This window comes from Thamnophis sirtalis, unplaced genomic scaffold (assembly GCF_051295495.1).
Source record: "Thamnophis sirtalis isolate CommonGarterSnake01/CBP01778 unplaced genomic scaffold, rThaSir2_p1.2 scaffold_5, whole genome shotgun sequence".
Lineage (NCBI taxonomy): Eukaryota > Metazoa > Chordata > Lepidosauria > Squamata > Natricidae > Thamnophis > Thamnophis sirtalis.
In genome coordinates, this window is record NW_028261385.1 from 49,177,467 (window position 1) to 49,199,345 (window position 21,879).

The following is a 21,879-nucleotide window of genomic DNA, read 5'->3' on the forward strand; positions in this document are numbered from 1 at the left end:
CTCAAAACAACGCTATAGGGCACTGCACACCAGAACTACTAGACACAAGAACCATTTCTTCCTGAATGCCATCACTTTGCTAAACAACTAATTCTCACAACACTATCATATTACCTACTAAGATTGTATTACTATTATTCTTCTCTTCCTAGTACCTATTTCTTCCCACTTATGACTATAACCATGTTGCTTGTATCTTTAAAAATTATATTGTTTTATTTGTTTCCTAGTATAATTTGAATTGCTTATTAGGAACCTATGATTATCAGTACGTGTTGTATCTTATGATACTTGATGAATGTATTCTATTTTATTTTTTCTTTATGTACACTGAAAGCGTATGTACTAATGCACTCTGGATGTGTCTTCAGACTTTCAATTCAGTCAACGATTTAGCAGGCTAGAATAACCCATCCTAGACTCTCCCGTCGATACTATGGAGAAAAATTATTTTATTGCACTCTGGATATGGAACACCTAGAGATTAGTGAAAAACTTTTCCCCAAGCCTAAAGAATGTTTTGCCGGAAAATGAACAGCAAACATAGACAAAATGGAATTGACACAATTTTAGCCGGTATGGGGAACTGAAAAGTCAAATGTTTATGATACTGATCATAAAAGAACTGATACCTGGTTCTCTTACATCTGGAACACTTCATCTTTTCAGAAGTATTTTTTTTACTAAACTTGCTAAAGTATAACTTCTATGTTTGTATATTCATGTATATAATATATATTATTATATTCATATATAATATATAATATATTCTATTAATTATACACACACACACACACAGCTGAATTTAATCTTAAATATCTGAAATAAAGTAATAATATAACTGCTATTCTAGAGTAGTAACATAGCAGGAGGCAAATCAATTCACAGAAAGAAAAGTTAACTATAAATGCACACTATAGTTGTTAATTCCAATTCCAACTGGTTATAATTGGAAACCTGAAACTACCCACTTTAAGTTCTTTCAATAAAAGTTCCATTTTAAATGTCCGACATAAATAAAATAGTATCTAATTATTGAAGGTTTTTTACTCCAAAAGTTAAACTGATATGCAATCAAATAGTGTCAGTTCAATACCAGTTATGTATTAAAAAGACATAATTTTTCAGCCATATAGTTTTATTGTTATAACTAAGACTATTGAACTAGCATATAAGGCAAAATAAAAATATATTCTGTACTCTGTAAATTATGTCCACATAGTAACACAATCTAATCAAAATCTACCATTTCTGGCATTTCCATTATTCACCAAGGACATAAAGGCATATATAAGCATCTCTAAAGACATACTGCCACCTAAAGGTCAACTGCAATTATTTTTTCCTACTTATTGCAGATAATACCTTACCCAGAGCATTTTAAGAACTTTGTGTGTGTTTTCACAGTCATCTGAGAAATTTACTGGTAATTCACTTAAAGAATGAAAAGAATTTTAACAGAGAAAATAATGCATTCAAGCAAAATCACTCTAAAAATAGCTATCAAGAATATTAGTTACTGCAGGGTTTAACAGAATACCAATATGAAACATTCTGCAATAGATGAAGATTGTTTTACAAATTACATGCACAATAATATATTACAATGTACAGTGCAAATGGCTTGTTTATATATTCCCACATGTAAAAACACAATCCACTTGCAATAAAAAATGGTCAAACAGGTAGTTGACTTAATAGGAAACCTAGGCAATAGCTTTATTTTGATCCAACAACAGATCTCCCTTCCTACTAAGCTATCTCAGTGTGTGTGTTTGTGTGTGTGTGTGTGTGTGTGTGTGTGTGTAAAAAATAAGTTAAAAACTCATTTTTACACTCTTACCATTTGAATGTCATCCCAACTAAAACAAGTAAGTACCTTTGTAAGTCAGTAGCCACACAGGGAAATGCTGGAGGCATAGGATCACAAGAGTGTCAATAGGCATCACTTCATATAGAGCGGGAGAAGACAATGCTAAATCTCGCATTTGCAAAAAAAATGTGGCTCAGTTAAAGCCTTTGAGACATTTCCTGGTTGATGTTACCATACATGAAAAAAAAACCAAAGGGGTCATACCAAAATTACTGTGGGAATATGGAGCTTAAGGGAAATAAAATGTACCTTGGAAAACTCCACATAGTAAAAGTTGAAATAAATTGTTTACACACCATCATCTAAAGCATCAGCAAATTGAAACAAACTAAAATTGGACGCTTAAGATCTTACTATTTAATATTCCACACATGAAAAATAAAGAAGGAATGGTGCTGCTTTCATAAATGGAAAGATACAGCAAAAATAGTATTTGGATACAATGTGAAGTCTAATATCAATTAGACTTCAGAGACAATCATTTACCATTACGATTGTCCACTTTATGCTCCAACCACTCCTGTAGAAGAGGAAGTTGGCATGTTTTATTGGACGGTTCAATCTGAAATTATATTTTGCCTGAGCAAAATATGTTTATGATGGGACCTTGTAACGCCAGGGCTGGAAATAATGAAGAAAATGTAGCATGGTCTAGGAAACATAAATGAAGGGGAAAATAACTTATCAGGTTCTGCCAGTCAATGATTTCTTCATTTCTAATACATTCTACAAATAACCAAAACAATGGGCTGTATCAGACAGAACAGAGAGAAATAAAATTGGGCTGTTGGTCTGAGTTCTGAGCTTGGCAATTTGGTTGCAAACATTTTGTTACCATTAGAGACATCATCAATGCGTCTGTCAGAGCACTTGTCTTTAAATGTAAATTATGCAAATTAAGGTGGATGTTGTTTGTCTGGCTACTTTTGAGTCATGGTCTGACTTCAGATTGTTTGATTGGCTGGCTGTTGTTACCAAGGCATGGTCTTTGGTTTTAAGTACCATCTGTGTGATGTACCGTATTTTCACCCATATAACCCGCGGGTTATATGCGGTTTTTACATGCACAGCGCCCCCCCTGCGGGTTATATGCGTGGGCGGGGTATACGGAAGATATTTTACACGATCGGAGGCTTACCGGTACACAGGCTTCTTTCTCCGTTTCTTCCCCCACCCCGATCTCAGCTGTTTCCTTCTCCTCCGTTCCTTTCCTCTTCCCCAGCTTGCGCAGGCTTGTTTCTCCGTTTCTTCCCCCACCCCGATCTCAGCTGTTTCCTTCTCCTCCGTTCCTTTCCTCTTCCCCAGCTTGCGCAGGCTTGTTTCTCCGTTTCTTCCCCCACCCCGATCTCAGCTGTTTCCTTCTCCTCCGTTCCTTTCCTCTTCCCCAGCTTGCGCAGGCTTGTTTCTCCGTTTCTTCCCCCACCCCGATCTCAGCTGTTTCCTTCTCCTCCGTTCCTTTCCTCTTCCCCAGCTTGCGCAGGCTTGTTTCTCCGTTTCTTCCCCCACCCCGATCTCAGCTGTTTCCTTCTCCTCCGTTCCTTTCCTCTTCCCCAGCTTGCGCAGGCTTGTTTCTCCGTTTCTTCCCCCCCCATCTCAGCTGTTTCCCTTCTCTCTTACTCGTCGCGGGTTATATGCGTGGGCGGGTTATATGGGTGAAAATACGGTAAATTAGTGTTGCTTGTTCAGATACTGCTGAGTCATGGTCTGGTTTTGGTCTGCTTGAATGGATGGTTGCTGTTACTTAGAAGTGGTCCAATTTCTTGTGAGATGATGGGTTGTGATTTGTTGTTGTTGCTGTTGTTTAGTGGGATGCCTATTACCAACCTCAGAGCTCAAGCCAACAGCCCAACCTGAACTATTTATTTCAGAAATCAAAACTGATTATATTAGCAGAAGGAAGTGGAAGAGTTCAATAACATGGCCAGGGAGTTCTAGAACAGATTGCAAAATTCACGTGTGTGAATTCAAAGCTAAGCTAAAGTGGAAATACAAAGAAAATCAAATTTTGCAATATAACCTTGAGCGAATAACCATATTTACAAGGAGAATATCAGGAATTGCTTTAAAATCAAGAACCGTGCTGATAAGGATCTAGAAGCAATGTGGAAATAAAATCAATTAACAATTAATAACTAAGGTCAATCAATTAACCTTAGAATTGACAATGGAGATATTGAGGGGGTAGACCTTTTAGTACTATCAATATAAAGGAATCAATAATAAAAAAATAAAGTGCAGAAAGCACTTAGTAGTGAAACAATGGAAAATATAGATAATGGGACATGTCTATATCTAAAAAGATCAATATCATGCAAGAATCAATATCATATAAACAATAGTTTTTCCCATTACAGTGAGTTGGGCAGCCATATGCAGCATTTAAATAAACTTTTAATATTTGCATATTAGTATAATTATTTTTATTGCTACTCTTGGGGGAAATGAATGAAAATCCAACTCCTCTGAAACTTTCTACACTTAGATAATCATATAAATATAAAAAATATAAAAAATATAAAAAAATATAAATATAATTAACTGAGACTACTCAGCACTCCTGCAAAGCTAAATTGCAGTGACTCAGCTGGAAGATGTTGCAGAAGTAGATTTTTTTTAAGGCTCAAAACAACTGGATATATCATTGCCAATGCAGGATACTTTCCGTGCAACCAGACATGCTTTCAGACTGCGATACCTTGACAATATTCAGCTGAAACCTCCAAGTGTCTTCATGAAATGTGTTCACTAAGCATTGTATTTTAATTGCCCATGCTTTTCAAAGCTTCAAGCATAGCATGAAAATGAACAAGTAAATGTCATATGAAAGCAGCATGCAACAGCAACTACTCCAATGTGAAAAATGATAAACTCCAGAAAGCATTTCAGTCTCACAAGGTGATTAAAAAACATTGAGTCATATCTTATGTGTAAAGCAATAATCAAACTTAGGACAGCATTACAATTACTTGTTAACATAGTAGGAAACACAGAACCAGAAATGAGTTCCTTGAATCAGAAGCAGAAAAGATAACATAGCTAAATGTATGCAATGCTTTACTTCAGATGTAGTAATCCAAGGTATATTGTCATGAGAATAAGCCTCATGGCTCAAGCACCTGGTCTTCCCTTCGCTGGAGATAACTTGAGATGAAGATTTCTAGGCTTATTTTTCAATAAAGCGTACCTTCTTTGTTATGGCTTGATATTGATTTATTTCAATTTTGATTAGTTATGTGAGAAGCTAGAGATACATGTAGGTGTTAGTTCCTAAGAAACACAAAGACATGGGCCTAAAAATTTCAAAAGATGTGATTTTATGCATCTTGTGGCACTTTAGTTAAAGTGGGAACACTATAGATACTTAAAAGACATTTGGTCTCTTTATGGATGTGAAAAATTACTATATTTTAAAATGGCAGCTTTAACATTATCTCAGAAATCTCCAAAGGCAGTTCTTAACCTTAGTCATTGACCATCTCCTTACAGCAGTGATGTGCGTTGAGGTTTATGGCTGGTGAGGCACTGACACAGTGGTGGGTTTCAAATTATTTTAGTCTTGTGGACTTCAACTCCCAGAATTCCACAGCCACGCATGCTCAGTTCTGATTTAAAGCGACAGCATTTGTTTTTCTCCTTTGCAAAAAAGTTTCCTTCATTGTTTTTCTTCTCCCTCTCCCTCCTTCCTCTCTCTCTCCCTCCCTCCCCCCTCTCTCAAACGGACACATGCACACAGAGAAGTTGGATTGGACTATCTCTCCTACCCCCTTCCCTCTCTCTCACTCACTGTCTCTTAAACAAACACAAACACAGAAGTTGGATTGGAGCCAATCCGAGCCTTTGATTGCAGGCGGAGCCACATTGCCTTTTCAAACTTGTAATCAGTGAAGCTGGGCTTATATAGCTCTGTGTGTGTGTGTGTGTGTGTGTGTGTGTGTTTGAAAAGGCAACGTGGCTCTGCCTGCAATCAAATTACACTTGGGGAGGGATCTACACTTGACGATGAAGTTTGAGTTCCTCCCCCTCCCTCCGACCCACACGGACCTTTTCCAGCTGTTTCAGAGAGGATTTCAACTCACTCTTGCCTATCATCATGAAAAGAAAAAAATGTAAAAGGAAAAAGGCAAGAGCTGAGGTCAGGCTGAGCTAGTTGTTGCCAGAGTCACCATGGATGACCCTGCTTAACTGTTTAAAAAAGCCTCTAAAAAAGCACCCTCTACAGGAGGAGGCAGGAGAATGACGTGCCTCACCTACGTCAGGAATTTTTAGGCTTTTAACCTTTGCTTAACTGCTCGAGTGATCATAAAATGCTTAAAGTCTGACTAGATGAGGCACGTCGTTCTCCTGCCTCCTCCTGTAGAGGGCGCTTTTTAAGAGGCTTTTTTAAACAGTTAAGCAGAGTCATCCACGGTGACTCTAGCAACCACTAGCTCAGCCTGACCTCAGCTCTTGCCTTTTTCCTTTTACATTTTTTTTCTTTTCATGATGACAGTGGTGAGGCTCTGCCTCCCCTGACTGCACGTCCCTGCCTTACAGACACTTTGAAATGTTACTCCTAAACCTGTACCGTATTTTTCAGAGTATAAGACACATCTTTTTCCCCCCAAAGAGAGGGGAAAAACCTGGGTACGTCTTATACTCCGAATGTAGCCGCCTGGGTCATCTGGAGAAGGAGCAGGTGAAGCGGGCACTATGCAGGAAGTGAGGCGTAGGACAAGGTGGCTCACTGCTCGGACTCCCACTTTTTCAGACAACCCAGTTGGAGGGTGGTCAGCTTCTGATCCTAGCCCGGGAGATGGATATGGCCAGGAGAAATGCAAGGTCCATTTTTGCAATCAAAGAAGAAAAAGAAAAGTTCAGGCGGTGGGCGAACCCTGCAGCCTGGAACCGGCCACTGCCTGAAACACTCTTTTTCCTCCCCAATTGCAAAAATGGGGCTTGCATTCCTCCTGGCCAGATCCATCTCCTGGGCCAGGAGCAGAAGCTGAGTACCCTCTGACTGGGTTGTCTTGAGAAGGGGGAGGCCAAGCAACAAGCCACCTTGCCTTACACCTCTCACACAGCGCATGCTTCACCTGTCCGTTCTCAGACAGTTCCAGGCAGCCCAAATCACCGTGCTGCCACCTGAAAACGCTGTTACTGTGCTCTCTGCCACCCGGAACTACCCAAGAAGGGGCTGGTGAAGCGGGCGCTGCAAACCCCCCAGATCTGTCATGCAGTGCTTATTGCTACTGCTGCTATTGCGCCCAGCTACTGTATCTCTTTGCTGCATGACAGATCTGGGCAGATTTTTTGTAGGGGAGGACCAATCTCCTATGCATGAAGGCTTTTCTCATGATGCTAGATCTCCATTTTCTCTCTGGAAAAAGCTATTGGCATTGTCAGAATCTTGGTTAGTGGAAGAAGTGTGGGACAGAAAAGAAACTTTGGTATGCAGGAGCACTGGGTTGGGAGTCTCCCTGGAACCTGCTTTTGCCCCAACACTAAGGAAGCGGGATTGCAAAGAGGGCTGAGAACAAGCACAGTTGTTCAAGGAAGCAGCCTTGCAGGGTCATTTCCTTTATGCTTCCCTTTCACCTCTCAGCCGTTGCCGCGAGGAACCGTTAATCCAAATGGAAGGGATCTCTACCCCTCCTCACCCAATGGGCCGTTCCCGGTCAAGCAGAGCAGTGGCCATTCAGCAGCCCCCACATGTCTTTCCCGCCTCGCTGAAGAGAAGAAGCGAGCCAACTACCATTCCTTGGGCCAAGCAGCTCCGCGTCACCACCGGTTTGAGGGAAGGCCAATCTATTTAATATGTTGTCCCTTGCATCCATATTCCATTGAATAACAGCCCATAAACTAAGGTTTCACTATAGCAAGGGATTTAAGAAGGATCAAATTGCAATAAAAGGAACCATCTGGATAGATCAAAAGGACAACTGATTCTCAAAATGTAGTAGGATTTACAAGATATGTCAGTGTGATCTCTTTTTATAAAGTTGTAATAAATTAGTTTTAATTTGAGAACTAATAGGAATATAACACGCATCTAGAAAGAACATCTAAAAAAAGAGCTACAAAATATTTTGGAAGTTCAAAAGCTGATACAGCAGCAATATTTAACCTACTTGTACCTAGAATTTAATATTCAACATTCATGAATGTCTCTACTTAAAATTCTAAATATAATGACCAATACAACATCTTGCTATCCTTAAAAAAGTTCTAAATAACTGAACACGTTTACAAGTTTACTATAATATGGAAATGTGGGGTGGAAAATCAGAGAATACAGCAAACTATTGGACTATTTTTCAAAAGGGAGATATTTTACAAATTTCTTTACTGGCGGAATAGTTTCCTGCAAGAAATTACTGCTGACACAATCCATTGATGTTTTCAGAATCTTCTATCCAAAAACTTATTGAGAATCAATCTAATGTAACTTATAAATCCTTGTACTGGTTGGGGCGAGAGCATTGAAATAATTTATGGACAATTTCAATTTAAAGTTTTAGCAGAAAATACTTACTAATTTGTTTTCCTGCATGTATATTCTCCGTAACTTCTGGCATCCTTTAGCTATAATGACCATTCCTTCATCTGAAATCTTGTAACACTGCCCAAAGTGAATGTCTTTCAATTCTCTGCATTCTGAGCCCAACTATAAATGAAGTTAAAATATCTGCATTAACAACATACTTGAAACCATTTGTACTCTACTTATTACCATAGAGCTACCAAAACAATTTACAAGGATAGGAAAACATCCAGCAAGAAAAAGAATTCCATTGAAAATAGAACAGGCAGTTAGCAACTTGCATGTTTTTGCCTATATGCATATGCACATTAAGTGGTTAGATAATGAGATTTTAACAATGTTTTAGCAGCACATTGGTCTCAAAACATTATCTTCTACTGCAGTATTCACTGCAGTGCTTCAGCAGTTCACAGTAGTTATGTACTTCTAATTTTCTATAATCATAAAAGAGACAGGCTTGTTAGATTAACTATACATTTAATATGATCTGTAGAAATTGTCTTTGAGGTTACTCCGAAGAATGTTGTCTGAGGCAAATCTTAATTCCTAATAACAATTTTTTCATACAACATTTAAAGCCATTTGATAAAGCCATCAGTTCTACCAACTTACTGGTAATCAGCACAATACAGTATACAGTATATACAACTATAAATATAATACTAATATTGCATACAGATGTTTCAGCTTCCATTAAGAATTTACAGTGCTAAAGTTTTTGCACTAATCTTTCAGTAAATACTGTTTCCCCAAAAATAAGACAGGGTCTTATTTTCTTTTGACCCACAAAATATGGCTTGGCCTTATTATCAGGAGAGACCTTATTGTTTTGGGGTTGCCGGGCAGCTGCTCTCTTGCGAGCGGACTCCCAAAGAGCCAGGGACAGCCTCAGGGGTGAAGAGCTGTGTTGTGATGTCGCAGCAGCGTAACACAGCAGCCATGAAGCGACCACGCTCACAAGCAGCCACCTGGCAAAACCCCTATCCAGTCGGGCACAGTGCCATTCACTGACCTAGGGGTATCACCAAGCCGCGTGACCACTTGTTTGCCGCCACCTGGCTACCGCGACTTGGTGCCTTCGAAATGCCAGTGGATGGCACTGTGCCCGGCTGGACAGGGGGGTTGCGCGAGCGGCTGTTCCACTTCTGCTCGCGCACCTCCCAGCCTCACAATGCCCTGGCCCAGCTCTTGCTGCAGAGCCAGGGCACCTCCGCTGCCACCACTGCCATCCCAGCATGGTTTTTCCGGCAACTTCCAAACTGAGTCTTCCGGCAGTGGCTGCTCTGGGCGTACGCTTTATGGTTGTACGCTCTGGGAGTACGCTGTGCCGGCGAGCCGGCCCACAATCATAGAATGTACGCCCAGAGCGGCCACTGCCGGAACACTGTTTGGAAGCTGCTGAAAAAGCCATGCTGGGATGGTGGCGGCGGGAGGTGGCGGCAGCGGAGGTGCCCTGGCTCTGCAGGGAGAACTGGGCCAGGGCATCATGAGGCTGGGAGGCGTGGGAGTGGAACAGCCGCTTGTGCAATTCCCCTCTCCAGCCATGTAGAGTGCTATTCACTGGCATTTCTAAGGCACCAAGCTGTGTGAGCCTGGAGACGGTGAACAGGCGCTCACACGGCTTGGCGATACCCCTAGGTCAGTGAATGGTGCTGTGCCTGGCTGCCAAGTGGCTGCTAGTGAGCGTGGTCGCTTCATGGCTGCTGTGTTGAGTTGCACAGCCATTCGCCCCATAGGCTGTGCCTGGCTATTTGGAAGTCCGCTCACAAGAGAGCAGCCATCCAGCAATCCCCCTCTCCAGATGGGCACAGCGCCATTCACCAACCTAGCGGTATCCTGAAGGCACCAAGAAACACAATCACCTTTAACCGCCCTCCTGGTTCCCACAGTTTGGCACCTTCGGGATACTGCTAGGTTGGTGAGCGGCGCTCTGCCTGGCCAGAGGGGAGGGGGTTGTCCAGGGGGCTTATTTGCAGGGGAGGGCTTATATTTTGCCCAGACAAAAAATGTGCCAAGGCCTTAGTTTCAGGACAGGTCGTATTTTCAGGGAAACATGGTAGTAAATTCAGTAAATAGTAATGCTTCTTACTAAGTGAATAATGATGCTTTTTTACAACAGGACCTGGCAAAAATAACACCCTGATAGAAATAAATACTATGTATCTTTTCTTCAGATAAAATACAACTCCATTCAAAACTAACTATATATTATTGTCCATAGCAGTAAGCTTCTCAATCAGTACAATTTCAATGTTTTAGAATTTAGTAGGTTAAATTTCAAAAGCCAATTTATAGATGCATCCAGAACTGAATGTAAGTTACCTTTCCTAAGGTAGAGATATGTGTCATCAGTGAGTTAAATAACAGCATTAAGCCAACCAAGCAGTGAAATGAAAGTTGGGAATATGGAAGGCATATAAAAAGTATAACATGTACCTTACTGCAAACCTAAATTCAATGAACACTGCAGAGCTCAAATGCATTTTCTATTCAGAAAAAGCTGTACGTATACTCAGACAACTTTTAAAAATGTACTTCTATTATAATTTGATGCATTACTTTGAGTGCTTTTAGGAAAATGAAAATTTGAAATGTAAATTTTGTTTTCATATTAAGAGTCATTTTATTCAGTTCACTCAAAATAATTCCCTTTTTACACTGGTAAAATGGTACCAAATCACAAAGCAAAGATAAAACTATTCAATTTGTATCTTGTTACTGCCTTCTCCCAAAAAACAGGGATGTTATTAAGAGCAGAATGAAATAGCAGTTTGAAGACTGAGTTTGAAAGAAACTTGGTAAGAGAACACTCATTTTATGTGAATGAGATTAAATTTCCAAATTCAAAGCCTCTTGGATAATGGGAAGGAAAACAATGATGATCTGCTCAAATCTCTTATTTTTCAGAAACCATGGACACCAGTGAAGTTTTAAAGTGCCATACAACTAGAACTGGACAAATGTTGTCATTATCTTCAAAAGCATGTTTGGGCAGAATTACTGCTCAACCAATGTGAGTTAAATAAATCCTTGAAATATTCTATTGCAGATTGATTGATTTATAAATACCAGAAATCAATATTGAATTGACAAGACCAAGTATTATCACTAATCTTATCCTATTTGATTACTTATTTGTACTTTGTCTTTATTATTTTTACAAATAACTCAAGGCATTAAACATATCCAACACAGCTTCCTCCTCCCACAATATAACCATGATAATATTTTTAAACTGGGATGAAACTGCTATTTAATAGATCCTTATCATTATCCTCATCATTCTAGCCCTTGTCTACCCACTGAACAGTAAAGGCTTCTTCCGCATGTTTCCAGCAAATATGGTCTTGAGCTTTCTTTTGCCAATTGGACCTGCAATTCTTTTTGATGTCATCGATCCACCTTGTTTTAGGTCTCTTTTGTTGATACTTTTTATCAAGTGGAATCCATTCTATAGCTACCTTACTCTACCTGCCATCAGTTCTTGCTATGTGACCAGCCCATTTCCATTTCAATTCTTTTATTCTCTTAATGATATTGGACACTTTTCTTTGTTCTCTAATCTATGTGCAGGTTTTTCTATCTTGTCTTGTGATGCCAAGCATGTATCTTTCCATGGCTCTTTGCACCACTCATACCTCCTATATTTATTTGAATGTAACAGATACAAATGCAAAACTATGCTCTTAAGAATGAAAATGGTGGCACAGTGATTCGAATGCAATATTGCAAGCTAATTCTGCCCACAGCCTAGAGTTCAATCCTAACAGGCTGAAGGTTTACTCAGACCTCCATCCTTCCGAGGTGGGAAAAATGAGGACCCAAATTGTTGGGGGTAATACGCTGAAACCATCCAGATATTGCTGTAAAGCACTATTGGGCAGTATATAAATCTTATTGTTAATGCTATTGCTAAAATCAAAGGCACAGATATATCATGAAAAATATCTGGCATATTTATGAATATCTTGGAATTACAACTGATTAGTAATTGGAGGAATTAAGATGTGAAATGGCAGCAAAAAGAATAAATGCAACTTTTAGGCTGCATTAATGTAAGTATAATTCCAAGCCCTAGGATTTTATCCTTCCACTCCACTATGCAGAATCTCTATCAGGTTCTGGGCATTTATTTTAATTAATTTTAATTAAAATAATTTCTAACTTTCTCAATAGTTAATTATAATTTATGTAAATAAAATCTTGAAGAATTATTCTGCCAAAAAACCCTCTAATTAGCTTATATATTTGTTTTAAAACAGTAGAAAGTTATAAAAATTGAAATATTATGCAAAATATAAATTAATCCCCATTTAAATTTATCTTGAAAACATCTTAGTTACTTCCAGAATAATTCAAGACCATATGTCTAGACTCTTTTCAGTCGGGTTTCAGGCCTGGTTACAGCACGGAAACTGCTTTGGTCGCACTGATCGATGATCTCTGGCGAACCAGGGATAGGGGTCACCCCTCTATCCTTGTGCTTCTTGACTTCTCAGCGGCCTTCGATACCATCGACCATGGTATCCTTCTGCGACGGTTGCGAGAGGTGGGGGTGGGAGGCACCGTTTTGCGGTGGTTCTCCTCCTACCTCTCGGACAGGTCGCAGTCGGTGTTGGTCGGAGGGCAGAGATCGACCCCAAGGCCCCTCAAGTATGGGGTGCCGCAGGGTTCGGTCCTGTCCCCCCTCCTATTTAACATCTACATGAAGCCGCTGGGTGAGATCATACGCCGGCATGGGATTAAGTATCACCAATATGCAGACGATACGCAGCTGTATCTGTCTGCCCCGTGCCAACTCAGCGAAGCAGTAGAAGTGATGTGCCAGTGCCTGGAGGCTGTTAGAGTCTAGATGGGAGCAAACAAGTTGGCACTCAATCCAGACAAGACCGAGTGGCTTCTGATGTTCCCTCCCAAAGATTGTCCAACTGTTCCATCTCTCAGGCTGGGGGGTGAAATTATACGCCCCTCAGAGAGGGTTCGCAATTTGGGAGTCCTCCTGGACCCACAGCTGACTCTAGAACACCATCTGTCGGCTGTGACCAGGGGGACCTTTGCCCAGGTTCGCCTGGTGCACCAATTGCGACCCTACCTGGATCGGGAGGCCCTTCAGACAGTCACTCACGCCCTTGTGACCTCAAGACTGGATTATTGTAATGCACTCTACATGGGGCTGCCCTTGAAGAGTGTTCGAAGACTCCAATTAGTCCAGAATGCAGCCGCGCGAGCGATCGTGGGTGCACCAAGGTACACCCACATTACACCTATCCTCCGCGAGCTGCACTGGCTACCTATTAGTCTCCGAATCCGCTTCAATGTGCTGGTCGCTACCTATAAAGCCCTACATGGCATCGGACCTGGGTACCTGAGAGACCGCCTCCTGCCGATTACCTCTCTCAGACCAATTAGATCGCACAGGTTGGGTCTCCTCCGGATTCCATCTGCCAGCCAATGTCGGCTGGCGACTCCCCGGGGGAGAGCCTTCTCTGTTGCAGCTCCAGCCCTCTGGAACGAGCTCCCTGTTGAGATCTGGATCCTTACTACCCTCCCGGCCTTCCGCAAAGCCACCAAGTCCTGGCTGTTCCAGCAGGCTGGGGGGAGCTGAGAAGCATCTACCTCCATAGAAATTGTGAATGTTGGTTTTGTTTTTAATATGTTGTCTTTGTCTTGTTCCCCCCTTTCCCTTGTCTTTTGTAAGCCGCCCGGAGTCCTCCGGGAGTGGGCGGCATACAAGACAAATAAATAATAATAATAATAATTTGGGTCATTTATGTTGTGACTGGAAATACATTTGAACTTAGCAATTGAAAAAGTTTTCCATAAACTTTTAAATTGAGATGAACACAACTCTGAAGACTACTACTACTAGTATTGTTTACCTATTCCAATTTATAGTGTAACTAGGAAGAATGACAGACTTTCATATTAAAGAAATAAGATTAGTATAGAATGTTATAGTATATCTACAAACTTAAACAATTGTCCACAGATAGCAATATCTCACACTCTGCCTTATCTAGTATAGTAAATTTACTTTCAGAATGCCTTCTGGCACAAGTACAAAATTCTAAGAACATAAAGGACAGGGCATCCTTGATATAAATCATACTATGTATCTTAAAAATTATGTAATAATCATGATGCAGGGGGCAGTAACGTTCGGAATACTGTGAGAACCTGCAAGAAATGACAATTTATTTCAAAAGTTTCCAAAATGACATATTAAAAAAATAGTAGTATGAAAGTACTTATAACTATTATATTTTGCATATTTGGAATTAATTACATTAATTATATACTGAGTTTAATAGAACTTGGTTTGTCCCATATAAAACAACGAATGGCTGAATTCTAAATACAATATATTCAGAATTATTTAAAGAGACATACAACAGAACTTAACTAGTATGAAGAAATTTACCTGCTTAAGTCCTTCATCAGTAAGACGATCTTGGTTGCCAACATGAACTTTCTGAAGCTGAGGACATTGTGAGGCAACAGCAGACAGAGATGCATCAGACAGCTGTTTACACCTATATGCAGTGTATTTTAGAAGTCCATGACACTTAGATGCTAGCATACATACACCAGTATCTGTCACATTACGACAATCAGAAATGTTGATTTCAGTTATATTCTGGCTTCGTGATGCAATGCTTTCCAGTAATTCATCAGTGATCTGTCAAAATAATAGCCAATATATAACATTACACTTTTCTTTATCAAAAATTATATAAACAAAACCACATGATGTCAACACATATATGATTTCTGACTTTAGAACTGACTGCTTAGTGTAGATAGTTGTTACTTTACTGTAAAATTTTTAAATAATCTGTATTTAAACCTTTTAGAGCAAGATCCTATATTAGTTCTCTTTGTGACATGGAAAATTAAAATCGCTATTATGTAACATTCTACCTAGAACATTTCCAAATATCTATAACCTATATCTAGCGTAAGTATAAGTATAATCTTTATTGTCATTGTACTTAAATACAACGAAATTGGTTCACAACAATTCACACACACACCTAAAAATTCTAGTTCTCACCACAGATTTCAAAGACTGAGCACTTCTGTAGACCTCTTAGTACTTGGGACTAAAAATATTAATTTTGCACTAGAACAATCCCTTGCATTATGCCAACATTAAAGTAACCAGGATTAGAATCTTTTGTCTGGAACAGAAAATGTTCATATTGTCCCAATACACATTAGAGAAAAATCACAAAGAAAGATCTTAGGTAGCTGGGTTACACAAAATGTTTTATTTACATTTATTTGCTCTGTTTGTTTTTCCAATGTTTTCAATCACCACTTAAGAGAAATTTGGAACACCATAATATATAAATTATGTAAAATTATTGAACTGACTAAATTTAGAAACAATGAGTTTATGTAAAAGCAGGTATCACTGCAATCATGGACAATTCCTTTATCCCCAATTGAGCCACTGTACTTCTGTACAGCTATCAAACAAAAGAAACACACACACACAAAATAGAAGTGACATCCAATCACAGCAAAGACCTGTGCAAAGATTACTTTGCATTATATGCATGACATGACTACTTTTTCAGGAAAGGGCCAATATATTCTGTATCCAATGGAAGAGAATAGATGTAGTTCAGGGATGAACTGTGCAGTCAATGTCCTCTGAGCTTGATTGCAGATGCCTCATTACTCAATCTGTTATCACTGATGATATTATCTAATCAGGTAATGAAACATCTGCAAACAAACAACCAAGCTCAGAGAGTACCAAGTACTCCACATATTTTGTCTCAATAGCAAAACACTTCATGTCTCTTTGAAGCTTCAGTCTGTTTCTTACTATAGCCACTTGTAAAAAATTAGCACCTTTGAAAACCACTAAAAAGATTCTGGCACTGATGAATATTGCTAAGAATGAAGAGAGTCTCATCTCAATCTTTTTCAGCAACATGCACGCCCAGTTCTTGTGTTTCAGAAAGTGACTTGTAGCAGACTCCCAACTTTCTCCAGGAAAATGTGAAAAGGCTAGAAGAACGCAACTGTTATGCGTGTGCAAAAACTTCTTTTAGCTTTTCCAAGTGCCACAAACCACTGAGAAAATGTTACAAAGTCAGTAAAGGAAAACAAGTGTCATATCTGTTCACTTTTAGAAGTGACAGGACCATATGGCTTCACTCACATTTTCATTCAAGTTCAACATCTATTTGAACTTACACACAATCCTAATAGGTGGAATGTTACCTGAAGAGGAACATCTGTTAAATTTGCTGCTAGTGGGTCAGTCTTCACAAAAACATACTATAGCACATAGCATAATCAACCTGGGCTTAGTTTTACAGATGAACATAACTATAAATTGCATTTAATTCGCAATGATCTGATATAGCATACATTCCATATGTTCATCTTTCAAGCATCACTTTGAAATTTTATATGTTAATATTGTTTACTCCATACCTGCTGACGACTACTGAGGTCCAATTGTTTCCAAAACTGGAAATCTAAACAGAGATCACGCCAGTATTTACAAACCAATGATGCTGAAAGACATCGCTCATTCAAAGATAAATTGGAAAATATCTATAAAAATAAAAAGAGAAAGTCATATGCCTTCAAAGTTCCTTTTAACAACATGGCAACAGTAGTATTTTAACAGTTATCCAATGCAAGCCATCATCTTTTTCAAAGAACTACATAATCCCAGCTGTACATCTTTCATAGTTACTCATTAATATGCAACATCCACTCCAAAGTTTGCTATGCTGGCTATGAAAAATTATTAATAATTAAACCTTGCACACATTCAATATGTTTATTAGACCACCAACTTTTTTATAATAGTTGCAAGCTTTAAGCCATTAGGTTAAATTTAGTTTTTAAAAAAGGGGTGGGGGTGGTGAGTATTATAAATAAAATTGTATCTGTAGCAATTACATTATTAAATGGAATGAGAAAGTTTCTTTGCAGTGTGTGAAAATCTGAGATGGAGTGGTACAACAGTCAGAAACTATGTTAAGTAGGATTTGTCTAACAGAATGCTGGAACAAATTCACAAGCATTTGATTTGCGCTTTTGTAAATACAGATACCATACCATTTCCATTAAGAATCAAGATACACACCATTGCTGAAAAAGAGGATAAAAATTAATGGAAAATGTCTACTTTTACAAAGCCTTAGATAATGCATCGTTTGAGCTTCAGATGAGTAAAAAAGGGTACAAATACCTGGTGTTGAAAAAACATAGTAGACTTAAATACAGTTAATCCTTGACTTATGAGTACAATTGAGCCCAAAGTTTCTGTTAAGTGAGACATTTCTTAAGAGAATTTTGCCCCATTTCATGACTTTTCTTGCCCCAGTTGTTAAGTGAATCCCTGCAATTGTTAATGACACAGTTAAGTGAATCTAACTTTCCTATTGACTTTGCTTGTGATAAGGTTGCAAAAGGTAATTCATGACCCCAAGACACTGCAACCGACATAAATCTAAATCACTGCCAAGTGTCTAAATTCTGATCATATAACCTCAGGAATACTGTAATGGTCATGTGAAAAACAGTCATAAGTCACTTTTTTCAATGCCATTGTAACTTTGAATGGTCACCAAATGGAACAGAATGACAGAGTTGGAAGGAACCTTGGAGATCTTCTAGTCCAACCCCCTGCTCAGGCAGGAAACCCTATACCATTTCAGACAAATACAATATCTCCTAAACAACTTCCAATGTTGGAGCATTCACACCTTCTGGAGGCAAGTTGTTCCACTGATTAATTGTTCTGTCAGAAAATTTCTCCTTAGTTCTAGGTTGCTTATCTCCTTGATTAGTTTCCATCCATTGCTTCTTGTCCTGCCTTCAGGTGCTTTGGAGAATAGTTTGACTCCCTCTTGTTTGTGGCAACCCCCGAGATATTGGAACACTGATATCATGTGACCCCTAGTCCTTCTTTTCATTAAACTAGACATACCTAGTTCCTGCAACTATTCTTTATATGTTTTAACCTACAGTCCCTTAATCATCTTTATTGCTCTTCTCTGCAATCTTTTTTACAACATCTTTTTTACATTGTGGCGACCAAAACTGGATGCAGTATTCCAAGTGTGGTCTTAGCAAAGCATTATAAACCAGTATTAACACTTCATGTGATCTTGATTCTGTCCCTCTGTTTATGCAGCCTAGAACTGTGTTGGCTTTTTTGGCAGCTGTTGAAAGTCAGTCCTAAATGAACTGTTGTAAATCAATTTTCTGCCATCTTTAAAGGATAATGTAGTGCTATCCAAATTTTTAAAAAAGTAAAAATAAACTGTCAGCAAAGAAATGTTTAGAATATGCAACTATTACTTCTTGGAATATTCTTTTAACTATTTCACTGCAAGTTACCCACAGTAATAAGTATTTAACTTGAAGTAACTTGAATATATGACATTTGTTAGGTACATTTGGTTAATAACTGTTACTAACAAGTTACTGTTTTAAAAGATTGGAAGGCATACCTCTGTTCTATTAAGTAAAGTTAGATAGCAGTTACAAGTTTAGATAGAATTCTTTGTAGGGTCATTTAAGGACTTTTTGTTCATCTATTTCAAGAAGAACTGAAGTAACTGCAATAGTGTGGGGTAAAGAAACAAATAAAGCAGTTTTATAAAATATCAAAAAGTTTATATTTCACCAGTGGGTACTAAGGGTCTTTAGATTGGATCTTTACAATATTCGCTGTTTCCATGTAGAGAGAGATGTACATCATTTTGGTATACAGTCTTCCTGAATGCCACCTATGCATTTTACATAATGCTGGATTCTGCTTGATTCTCCTCAGACCATTCTCAAGTTAGCAGAGAACCAAAATAAAATCATCTAAAACTTTCAAATGTACACTATATTGCCAAAAGTATTCACTCATAGTTGCTTCTGATTATGTGGATGGGTGAGCAAATATTTTTGGCAATATAGAGTATATTATAATCCAAAAAATAGGCTTAGGTTTTGAGAAATGATATCTGTGAATCATCTTGTATTAAAGTCCCAAGCTAACAGGTTAAAATTAAAAAGAAGCAAAATAAAACCCTGCAATGTAAGAAGCAGGTGAGCAGTTTCCAATTTCAGACTTACTTCTTCCTGCAATTCCGGTATAATAGAAATGAGAGCTGCAATTATCAAAGCTGCACCAAATAATTCACTTTAAATATCACTTGTTCATATGGAATAAATTTATGGATTTATCGAAAGTTATTTTTGTTTATAAATAGAGCAGGAAGAGAATTTTCCACATCAAGCTGAACAGTTCTAAATTAATGAGTATTATCTTATGACAATATAAAAATTATCTCCTAAAAGCATTCAACATCCTCTCAAATCAGGGATTCAACTTCAGCTAAGCCTCCTTATCAACATTGCTTTCAATAAACCTGTAGCTCGGTGCTTTAAACTGATTACAAAATGGCACAGACCTCAACACAAATTCTTCATCCCCATCTCTATGGCAAAGTAGCGCAGCAAAAAGCAATCTAATGACAGGTTTGCACCCCTTGCAATGAGATTCCAGGCACTGGAATATATGATTGAACCCAAAATGAGAAACAGGTAGGTGCAAGGTAGCCAACGCAGAACGCCACACACAGGTTTCTAAGAAATCCGTGAAGAGCAGTTCTTGAAGATCAGGAGGAAGGAAGAAAAATTATCCTTTTTTAAAAGAAAAAAAAAAACAAGGGAACCACAGCACACCTTGGAAGTCTGTATCATATGTAACAGCACAACCCTTGACAGTCCATGCCTACCAAACCCACCTCTTAGATACAACACAGGTATCTAAGATATCAATGAAGAGTAGTTCTTGAAGATCAGAAGGAAGAAAACTTATCTTAAAAAAAAACACCAAGATAACCACAGCATACCTTAGAAGTCTGGGTATCATATGTAACAGCACCACCCTTGACAGTTCATGCCCACCAAACCCACCTTGAGAAGGATGGAGGGAGGCATCTGATTAATATCCGGCAGCGGTGGCTGCGAGTCTTGGCAACAGTCCTCCGGGTTTTCGGGGGGTTCTTCACAGTAAGGTTCGCCCCGCTCGGGCTTCTCTCTCCCATCGAGCTCCGACAGGTGAGAAGGAGAGCTACTTGGGATGATCTCCTTCCCATCCTCGGCGACGGAGTCTTTAGGCGAAGCTTCCCTGGCACAGTCTACGGCGCAGGGCAGAGGGCAGAGGTGCTGCTCGGGCAAGAGCACCTGTTGGCATTCGGCGGGGTCGGCCGAGGGCGGCAAAGGGGCGCCGGTGCCCGCCGCATTTCCCCGGAGGGTGGCACAACGGGGCTGTTTCCGCGGCGGATAGGCGCGCAGCCCGATCCCTTTGCGCTTGCACACCATCTCCACGGGAGCCTCGCTGCTCTCCAGCGCAGACCCGAAGAAGCCCCGGCGCGCGGGCGGCGGCGACGTCGAAATGAGCAGGCTGGAGAAGAGAAAGCGGCGGCAGCGGCGACCCCGCTCTCTCCAGACCGACACGGGAGGCCAGCGCAGGAGGCGGCGAGTGTGGCGGTCGCCGGGGGGCTTCGCAGCCGTGTAAAGGAAGGCAGGCGACGGCTGCTCCTTCGCGGCGGGTGGGCTGGCACTGTGGACCAGGAAACACAGCATGCAGGGACCCCGGAGGAAGCAGGTCCGGGTCCGTGGCGGCGGAGGGACCTTCCCCCTCAGGGGGGCGCGGAGGTGATTTTTCTCCGCCCTCTGATTAGTGCCTTTCCTCGAAATAATATGGCCCATATAGGAAGCCGAGCCACCGCCACCAGGCTCGGCAGAGCCTTTTCTGAGCGGCGTCGGCGCAGCTCAGTGAGCCTCACGACATGGCTCCCAGCTTCTGTCCCTTCACTCTCGCCGAGGCCGGCAACCACAACGCCTCAGCTTCCGGGACATGGAAGGAAATGGCCAAGAAACTTCCGCCTTCCTGATCCGCCCCAAATTAGAGTTCTAAATATAACCACAACAAACCAGGGACTCCATGGAAGCCCTCACTTCCGGTTCCGCTTGGAACCTTCCCACGTGATGGAGGCACGTGCTGAAGTTTAAAAGTTAAACGCTCGAAAACGCCGGCTCTGCTTTTGCGCGGCGAGGCCGGCGGGCTAGAAATGAGTCATTCTTAAAACTCTGCATTTCTGCCCTCGCCCAAGTCATATTAAGTCGAATTAAGTGTTTTTAAAAGGGAAGGGAAGGCGGCAGTATTTTAATTATTCGTTTAAAACCGACTTCGGTGCATTGCAGAATGGATGCCCGGTTATTTTATTTTTTTCATTAAATGGCATTGTTTTCTGCTCGGCTTGGCCGCGCACACAGAGGCTACAACGATCTAGAAACTGGTATTTTGGAATAGAACATTGGGATGTATTTTATATTTTCATTTTTTCCATTGACAGAACAAGATGCGAGAATGTCTTGTTAATTTTGCCTCTGTCCCAATCCAAACGAGGTAAAGATCGTTATTTCTTTCAAAGAAAGTATCCTA

General features: G+C 40.0%; 1 protein-coding gene across 2 annotated transcripts in view; it reads right to left on the reverse strand.

Moving 5' to 3' along the window:
* The window catches only part of FBXL17 (F-box and leucine rich repeat protein 17), a 137,500-nt gene extending 116,170 nt beyond the window's left edge, over window positions 1-21,330 (reverse strand). Inside the window, exons 1-4 of one of the 2 annotated variants that reach the window (XM_014054758.2) lie at window positions 20,346-21,323; window positions 16,848-16,970; window positions 14,815-15,072; window positions 8,385-8,516 (exon numbers count right to left, since the gene is read on the reverse strand). In XM_014054758.2, coding sequence (XP_013910233.2) covers window positions 8,385-8,516; window positions 14,815-15,072; window positions 16,848-16,970; window positions 20,346-21,143 — 1,311 coding nt within the window. In that variant the 5' untranslated portion in view covers window positions 21,144-21,323. Of the gene's footprint in view, window positions 1-8,384; window positions 8,517-14,814; window positions 15,073-16,847; window positions 16,971-20,345 lie in introns of both variants that reach the window. The other variant, XM_087715784.1, reaches the window with a different exon arrangement.
* Window positions 21,331-21,879: the final 549 nt, after the last annotated feature.